At 47.2% G+C, this 10,062-nt stretch overlaps 1 protein-coding gene across 1 annotated transcript; it reads left to right on the top strand.

The window, feature by feature from the left end:
- Positions 1 to 640: 640 nt before the first annotated feature.
- On the top strand, positions 641 to 7,566 carry LOC307005678 (uncharacterized protein; the record flags this gene model as incomplete). The annotated part of the gene is made up of 4 exons (XM_079626048.1): positions 641 to 772; positions 1,935 to 2,039; positions 2,517 to 2,650; positions 7,179 to 7,566. 4 exons carry the CDS (start codon positions 641 to 643, stop codon positions 7,564 to 7,566), a joined length of 759 nt encoding a protein of 252 aa, XP_079482174.1.
- Between the last annotated feature and the right edge of the window lie 2,496 nt (positions 7,567 to 10,062).

Raw genomic sequence — 10,062 nt, 5'->3', positions numbered from 1 at the left:
AAGTTTGTCACGAAGTTCTCTCCATTTAGGGAATGCCACACCGATGTTGATCCTGGCTTTATTTCTCTTCTTGTCCCGAATTCTTCTTGGCTCGTTTGGTTGACCCGTACGTTGACGTTTATGTTTATGGGACTTGTGTTTGTCGACAGAACCAGCTGCAATCGGTGAAGAATAACGCCCGTTTCACACATACTCCGTTTGCAGTGCGTATTTTTTCCCGTACCCATGTTAACAGGTTAGAGCTTTCACACTGCACACGGATGCGGTCCGGCAATCCGCTCCAGTTGCGGTGCGTATACAGCAGTGCAGCGATCGTTTACGCACAGAGTCTATGTTCTGCTGTGCGGCACCGCACTGCAGCGTATTGTTCACATTGAAATAAACATAGATTGACAAGAAACTGTAATAATTTGATCATATACTCATAATTACAGTTAATGTGTTCTACATTTACTAAATTACAGGATCAAGAAAAAAAGAAGAACAAAAATAAGTATAGTCCCAAGAGTTGCAAAATGTGATCAGATATGACTTTTCCCCGTCAAGAAATACATGATATGGGGAGGGGAGGGGGGCACTAGCATCACACAGACAAGAGGCTGGTGAGAGAAAAGTAACTCAAAAACAAGGTGACAGTGACATGGATGACAATCGTCTCATTGTGGAGGTGGAAAAATACACAATTCTGTATGATCCACAGAATATGTTGTATAAAGATTTAAATGCCAAAGAAAGGGCATCATTGGCAATTTCCTCGGCTATTGTGTCGATGGTAAGTTTTAAAATGTTTGTTTCAAGTGCGATGTTTATAGGCCTTTAGTTGACTAATGAATACAAAAAGTTATTTTATACGATTAGTGGTTTTAAACGAGAATATAAATATATATATATATTATTGCTGCATGTTCTATTTAAACATGAATATGTACTGTGTTGCCCTTTTTATTTATTTTGTTTGTCACATTCAACCTTCATGTCATGCGAATTTATTAAATGTAAATGAACATCAGAATATGTAGTTGTAGCCTATATCTGAATTCATAAGTAAATCATATTATATAGTTTTATTTTTTAATATACAGAAGTTAAACAGGGTGTAATTATAAGTTTGTTATAGTTATGTAGTTATAATTAATTTTGACTATGTAATTGTAAATCAAAATGTTTAACTTTTTGGTGCTACAGCCAGCCTTATTTATAGCAGAGGAAAAATACTCGTTTTAATGTAGATAAGTGGCATGTACTAACAATAATTAATATATCAAATGTTAATTTCCAAAAAGGTCCTTCTGGGGGCTAGCCCTCTCTTCCGGTTCTTATATTTTTTTCAGTCTTAAAATATGCATTTATAATCAGTATTTATACATTTGTATTCTAATTTAAAATATATGTAATACAAATGATAACTTTATATATAAACATGTTCATACATAACAAAAGAATTGAGACAAGAAGTGGTTAAATTATATTTATTTGTTTTTGTACTTTCTAAAATTTTCATTTTTTATTTTATTTTTTAACTATTTACAATTCAAAATGTTCAGAAAAGATTCTGTAATTGGAGAAGGTTAATACAGATCTGAAATATCTGTTCTTGCCAGGACACTCTGCCTTCTGGGGAGTTGAAAAATGTGCAAAACCTCTCGCGTACGTCTCCCTGCATCCCCTGTTGCCACCCATACTTCGCACAGGTGGTAGCACTTCCCCTCTTTCTTCTGACTCCTCCAGCCACCTTTGGTTTTCTGAAGGATTCAGGAGGTAGTTGTGTAGGATGCAGGCTGCAGTGACCACAGAATCAGCATTTGACGGCTCCACGTTCATCTTTGTGTGGAGCACTCTCCATCTGGATGATAGAATGCCAAAGGTAATAACCATCCGTGCCCGAGACAATCTGTAATTGAACATTCTGCGCCATTTTGAAATTTGTTTCCCAGGAAATGGCCTCATCAGATATGTCTTCAGGGCAAATGCAGCATCTCCCACCATGGTGTATGGCATCGGACCTTGTGCCCCAGACCCTGGCAAAGGGCAGTCTGCAGGCACAGACAATGTTTTGGCCTCCATTGCTCTTCCAAGTGCTGAACCACTATATACTCCTCCATCACTTGTTCTACCAAAGTCACCCACGTGTAGAAAAGTGAATCGGTATTCAGCATCAGCCAGTGCTAAGAGAACAATAGAGAATGTTCCCTTGTAATTATAATACAAGCTCCCAGAATGTGCTGGTGACACTAAGGTGACATGTTTTCCATCAATTGCACCCATGCAAAAGTTGGTGGCAATATTTCTGCATTTCCTCAGATGGGTTTGGGAACTGGGAAGCCATCATTTGCCTCTCAATAGCTCTGCATGTCATGTGGACAGATTCAGCCACGGTACTTATTCCAAGCCTATATTGGAATGCTAGGCTGCTGAAACTCTCCCCTGTGCCAAGGAATCTGGGAACAAAAGAAACAATAATGTATTTTTTTGTTTAAAAGCACTTTTTTTCAGTTAATGAATGCAAGCGGAGATAGAGACTACTGAGAGATGCCTTTGTAAGGAGTAAAAAGCAAAAGAAAATGCCTAGTGGTTCTGCTGGTGGCACTGTCAAGGAGTGCAAATATGAACGAGTGATGTCTTTCCTGTTGCCACATATGCAGGCCAGAAGGTTAGTATGTTTGTAATGTTGACAAAATAACTAAATTAATTAATTAGGGGAAACAAGAATTGTTTAAATAATTGGTAACACTTTACAATAAGGTTAGTTAATTAACATTAGTTAACTACATTAGTTAACATGAACTAATAATGAACTGCACGTGTACAGCATTTATTAATCTTTGTTAATGTTAATTTCAACATTTACTAATACTTTATTAAAATCGTGTTAACATTCATGCACTGTGAACTAACATGAACAAACAATGAACAGCTGTATTTATGTTAACTAACGTTAACAAAGATTAACTAATACAGTAACACATGTATTGCTCATGGTTAGTTAATGTTAGTTAATACATTAACTAATGAACCTTATTGTAAAGTGTTACCAAATTATTTTTTATTACTAATTTTGGAATATTGCTATACCGTATGTTTTCAAAATACATAACTAATTTGTTGTAATTATATTAAATTATAAATGTAAATTAACAACACCTGTTATTATTTCAGTTCAAAAACCACTTTACAACTAGAGGATGAACCAGATGATATGAGTTTGGCTGAGGAGGATGTGGATCCAGAGATATGCCAGCTAAGCAGACCATACAAAATCAAATATGTTTAACCCCCACAGCACCCCCAGCCACCTCTACTCCTCCATTATCAACACGAATCGCTGACCCCCTGCCCATCCCCCCAGCCACCTCTACTCCTCCATTATCAACACGAATCGCTGACCCCCTGCCCATCCCCCCAGCCACCTCTACTCCTCCATCATCAACACGAATCGCTGACCCCCTGCCCATCCCCCCCAGCCACCTCTACTCCTCCATCATCAACACGAATCGCTGACCCCCTGCCCATCCCCCCAGCCACCTCTACTCCTCCATTATCAACACGAATCGCTGACCCCCTGCCCATCCCCCCCAGCCACCTCTACTCCTCCATTATCAACACGAATCGCTGACCCCCTGCCCATCCCCCCAGCCACCTCTACTCCTCCATCATCAACACGAATCGCTGACCCCCTGCCCATCCCCCCCAGCCACCTCTACTCCTCCATCATCAACACGAATCGCTGACCCCCTGCCCATCCCCCCAGCCACCTCTACTCCTCCATTATCAACACGAATCGCTGACCCCCTGCCCATCCCCCCAGCCACCTCTACTCCTCCATTATCAACACGAATCGCTGACCCCCTGCCCATCCCCCCCAGCCACCTCTACTCCTCCATCATCAACACGAATCGCTGACCCCCTGCCCATCCCCCCAGCCACCTCTACTCCTCCATCATCAACACGAATCGCTGACCCCCTGCCCATCCCCCCAGCCACCTCTACTCCTCCATTATCAACACGAATCGCTGACCCCCTGCCCATCCCCCCCAGCCACCTCTACTCCTCCATTATCAACACGAATCGCTGACCCCCTGCCCATCCCCCCAGCCACCTCTACTCCTCCATTATCAACACGAATCGCTGACCCCCTGCCCATCCCCCCCAGCCACCTCTACTCCTCCATTATCAACACGAATCGCTGACCCCCTGCCCATCCCCCCAGCCACCTCTACTCCTCCATCATCAACACGAATCGCTGACCCCCTGCCCATCCCCCCCAGCCACCTCTACTCCTCCATCATCAACACGAATCGCTGACCCCCTGCCCATCCCCCCAGCCACCTCTACTCCTCCATTATCAACACGAATCGCTGACCCCCTGCCCATCCCCCCCAGCCACCTCTACTCCTCCATTATCAACACGAATCGCTGACCCCCTGCCCATCCCCCCAGCCACCTCTACTCCTCCATCATCAACACGAATCGCTGACCCCCTGCCCATCCCCCCCAGCCACCTCTACTCCTCCATCATCAACACGAATCGCTGACCCCCTGCCCATCCCCCCAGCCACCTCTACTCCTCCATTATCAACACGAATCGCTGACCCCCTGCCCATCCCCCCCAGCCACCTCTACTCCTCCATCATCAACACGAATCGCTGACCCCCTGCCCATCCCCCCAGCCACCTCTACTCCTCCATCATCAACACGAATCGCTGACCCCCTGCCCATCCCCCCCAGCCACCTCTACTCCTCCATTATCAACACGAATCGCTGACCCCCTGCCCATCCCCCCAGCCACCTCTACTCCTCCATCATCAACACGAATCGCTGACCCCCTGCCCATCCCCCCCAGCCACCTCTACTCCTCCATCATCAACACGAATCGCTGACCCCCTGCCCATCCCCCCAGCCACCTCTACTCCTCCATTATCAACACGAATCGCTGACCCCCTGCCCATCCCCCAGCCACCTCTACTCCTCCATTATCAACACGAATCGCTGACCCCCTGCCCATCCCCCCCAGCCACCTCTACTCCTCCATCATCAACACGAATCGCTGACCCCCTGCCCATCCCCCCAGCCACCTCTACTCCTCCATCATCAACACGAATCGCTGACCCCCTGCCCATCCCCCCAGTCACCTCTACTCCTCCATTATCAACACGAATCGCTGACCCCCTGCCCATCCCCCCCAGCCACCTCTACTCCTCCATTATCAACACGAATCGCTGACCCCCTGCCCATCCCCCCAGCCCATCCCCCCAGCCACCTCTACTCCTCCATCATCAACACGAATCGCTGACCCCCTGCCCATCCCCCCAGCCACCTCTACTCCTCCATCATCAACACGAATCGCTGACCCCCTGCCCATCCCCCCCAGCCACCTCTACTCCTCCATCATCAACACGAATCGCTGACCCCCTGCCCATCCCCCCCAGCCACCTCTACTCCTCCATTATCAACACGAATCGCTGACCCCCTGCCCATCCCCCCCAGCCACCTCTACTCCTCCATCATCAACACGAATCGCTGACCCCCTGCCCATCCCCCCCAGCCACCTCTACTCCTCCATTATCAACACGAATCGCTGACCCCCTGCCCATCCCCCCCAGCCACCTCTACTCCTCCATTATCAACACGAATCGCTGACCCCCTGCCCATCCCCCCAGCCACCTCTACTCCTCCATTATCAACACGAATCGCTGACCCCCTGCCCATCCCCCCAGCCACCTCTACTCCTCCATTATCAACACGAATCGCTGACCCCCTGCCCATCCCCCCCAGCCACCTCTACTCCTCCATTATCAACACGAATCGCTGACCCCCTGCCCATCCCCCCCAGCCACCTCTACTCCTCCATTATCAACACGAATCGCTGACCCCCTGCCCATCCCCCCAGCCACCTCTACTCCTCCATTATCAACACGAATCGCTGACCCCCTGCCCATCCCCCCCAGCCACCTCTACTCCTCCATTATCAACACGAATCGCTGACCCCCTGCCCATCCCCCCAGCCCATCCCCCCAGCCACCTCTAATCCTCCATTATCAACACGAATCGCTGACCCCCTGCCCATCCCCCCCAGCCACCTCTACTCCTCCATTATCAACACGAATCGCTGACCCCCTGCCCATCCCCCCCAGCCACCTCTACTCCTCCATTATCAACACGAATCGCTGACCCCCTGCCCATCCCCCCAGCCACCTCTACTCCTCCATCATCAACACGAATCGCTGACCCCCTGCCCATCCCCCCCAGCCACCTCTACTCCTCCATTATCAACACGAATCGCTGACCCCCTGCCCATCCCCCCAGCCACCTCTACTCCTCCATCATCAACACGAATCGCTGACCCCCTGCCCATCCCCCCCAGCCACCTCTACTCCTCCATTATCAACACGAATCGCTGACCCCCTGCCCATCCCCCCCAGCCACCTCTACTCCTCCATTATCAACACGAATCGCTGACCCCCTGCCCATCCCCCCAGCCCATCCCCCCAGCCACCTCTACTCCTCCATTATCAACACGAATCGCTGACCCCCTGCCCATCCCCCCAGCCACCTCTACTCCTCCATCATCAACACGAATCGCTGACCCCCTGCCCATCCCCCCCAGCCACCTCTACTCCTCCATTATCAACACGAATCGCTGACCCCCTGCCCATCCCCCCCAGCCACCTCTACTCCTCCATTATCAACACGAATCGCTGACCCCCTGCCCATCCCCCCAGCCACCTCTACTCCTCCATCATCAACACGAATCGCTGACCCCCTGCCCATCCCCCCCAGCCACCTCTACTCCTCCATCATCAACACGAATCGCTGACCCCCTGCCCATCCCCCCCAGCCACCTCTACTCCTCCATTATCAACACGAATCGCTGACCCCCTGCCCATCCCCCCCAGCCACCTCTACTCCTCCATCATCAACACGAATCGCTGACCCCCTGCCCATCCCCCCCAGCCACCTCTACTCCTCCATCATCAACACGAATCGCTGACCCCCTGCCCATCCCCCCCAGCCACCTCTACTCCTCCATTATCAACACGAATCGCTGACCCCCTGCCCATCCCCCCAGCCACCTCTACTCCTCCATTATCAACACGAATCGCTGACCCCCTGCCCATCCCCCCCAGCCACCTCTACTCCTCCATTATCAACACGAATCGCTGACCCCCTGCCCATCCCAGAGTGCAGACAATAATGAATGAAGGCCGACAGAGACAAAAAAGGAGAAGAGTTGCATCACCAAGTCCAACAGAACAACAGCTTCTGGATATTATCACTCAACCAACAACTACAGCTCCACCTCAAGTACCAAGACAGGAGGATGAGATGTACTATTTTGCCCTCAGTTTAGTCCCTAAACTAAACAGGCTTCATCCAAGGAACCAAAATAGGGCCCAAATCCATATCCTCAACTACCTTACGAATTTGGAGGATGAAAATCAACGACCTCAAGCCACACAAGCCGGTCCTGTGTTCTCACGTACCCAGTCCCCACAAACAACAGGATTTCAGCCGATCCACCCCACCACCTCTTGCCATGAAGTCCAGACCCACCACCTCTTGCCATGAAGTCCAGACCCACCACCTCTTGCCATGAAGTCCAGACCCACCACCTCTTGCCATGAAGTCCAGACCCACCACATGATTTTTTTTTTACAAGTACACTATAGTTGAGAATGTCACTTTTGTATTTAAAATATGACTAATCAAATAATTAAAAACAAAACAAATTTTAAACAAATATATAGCATTCAATTTATTAATTTATACATGTAATTAATATACACTTAATTTGTCCTGACCTCAGTGTAACAGCAAGTCTCTGCTTGGGTTCGATGGACACACGATAAGTTGTGGTTTGCTGTGATGTCTGCTCCAACCAGAGAAAGAACATTATCCATCTGTTCAGCACTCATCCGAAAGTAATTTAGGTGCCGGTCACTGTAAAGTCGAAGTTCTGAGACAAGATGGTAATAAGCACCAAACTGTCTCTTGCACTGGTTGACTGAATGAACCCAAATGCGTCTCTTTCTTCTCCTTCTTAGCAACAGATATAGCGCGATAGCTTTTCTTCTGTCAACAACTCGAACTACGTAAAAAAAAGAATCAAAATGATTAAAATTAATTTTCATACTGTTTCAATGTCTGTAACAATGTCAAAGTTAAAGTTTGGATTTAAAATCAAAATGACTTACCCATTTTTTATTTTGTGACAGACAGAAACTGCGTATCAGTAACTTAGCGCACTGCAAACGCAGCAGTGAAAGCACTATAGAGCTGGTAAGTTTTACCCATCCGTAAAACTCCAAGTGGACCTCTAGGTTGAAAAAGCGTCAATGCAAGTGAATGAGAGAAAATAATTATTTTCTGATCCCGTTTGAATTGTGCCATGAATGTGAACATTTGTTGTCTGTGAATTTTTTATATAATTTCTCATGTAACGAGTTTGACAGTATATTGTATGATTCTTTGGCTAGCAGTTGTGGAATAGACATAACGAGAAAGACTACACGTCGCATATGTGACGTCACCGCATAACACATTTTCCCTCCACAAATCACGGTGCGATAATCTAAGGAATTAGATCGAGATGCCTGTGTGTTTTGTACCCAAATGTCACCATTCAAACAAAACAGGCTGTTCTTTCTTCAGATTCCCGTCTGATGTAAAAACTAGGAATCGCTGGATGATTTATTATACCACTTTTCTCGTCGACTGGCGTGGACAACGCCGGCCATCTCCCCACTTGCGTACCTAAACCCTTCCACATGCCCAGACCTGAAGTGGTTTTCACCACGCTCAACTAGTTTGTAGGGATGGCTGATGCGAAACAGTCGTTCCGAAGCTTTGCGAGATCCCAAAGCGTAGATGTTTCGAAACACTGATCCGAAACGTGATTCAAAACACCCATGTCACGTGACTATGGCCAAACGAAGCCTCGAAGTGTTTCACACATTAATACATCAACGATGCGTATTTGCCCAGAACTCATGATCCACTAACTTACTAGAAAGAGAGAGCAGTAATATTTCCTCATTTGTATGTCCTAGCTAAAAATATATATTTGCATGCCAGCAACAAGTGTCCCTTGTGAGAGGATTTTTTCAAAGGCTGGAGAAATTATCTTTAAAAAAAGAAGTAGGCTAGTCCTTCCACAGCAGAGAAATTCATATTTTTGAATAAAAATCTCTAAAAAAGTGAGACATTGTGGCTTGATTTCTTTTATTAATATTAATTTTGCAGGATCAAAATAACATTATGCACAGTGACTTACAAGCATCACATATTAGAAAAATACAATAATAAAAATAAAAAAACAATTTTAATGGCTCGTCAAGGTTGTTTCAGAGCAACACCTGCAAGTGACCACTAGGTGTCACCGTGGAGACGGGTGTCGGATTGATTCGAAGCCTCGAAACAATATGAACCATTTGGTTCAACTGTTTCATTGCTTCACGAAGCCTCGATCTGCCCACCACTACTAGTTTGTCCTCTCCCTGAAAGAAGGCGGTGAAGTGCACCAAAGACACAGGCATGTTTAGCGGGATCCGTGTGCTAGTTGTGGTGACGTATATCAAACGCGTCGAAAGCAGCGAAGAGTTGTAGTCCACAAAGTGCTCTCACACAAAGTCCAACCGTATGAAAATTATACCCACTAAATTGTAGCATTCTTTACACGCAAAATTATATAAACAATTCACAGACAACATATGTTCACATTCATTGCAAAATTCAAACGGGATTAGAAAATAATTATTTTCTCTCATTCACTTGCATTGACGATTTTTCAACCTAGAGGTCCAGCGGGGTTAGCGGACGGGGCGGGACTTACCAGCTCTTACCAGCTCCAGTACCGCACACGCACTGCAACACGCACCGCAAACGGAGTATGTGTGAAACGGGCGTAATTGTGCTCCACAACGTCTGCACGAAACAAGTTTGTTGCTTGATAGACGCTACAACTACAACTTCCGCATTTGTCCAGGACTCCACGCACGAGCGGAAACCGAGGGTAACGCGGATATGACGCCATTGACTGGCAACTCTAGCTCACACGCTCCGCTC

This window comes from Phoxinus phoxinus (assembly GCF_949152265.1).
Source record: "Phoxinus phoxinus genome assembly, chromosome: 10".
Taxonomy (NCBI): domain Eukaryota; kingdom Metazoa; phylum Chordata; class Actinopteri; order Cypriniformes; family Leuciscidae; genus Phoxinus; species Phoxinus phoxinus.
Note: the sequence above shows the minus strand (reverse complement) of the source record. Positions and strands in the feature narration are given on the sequence as shown.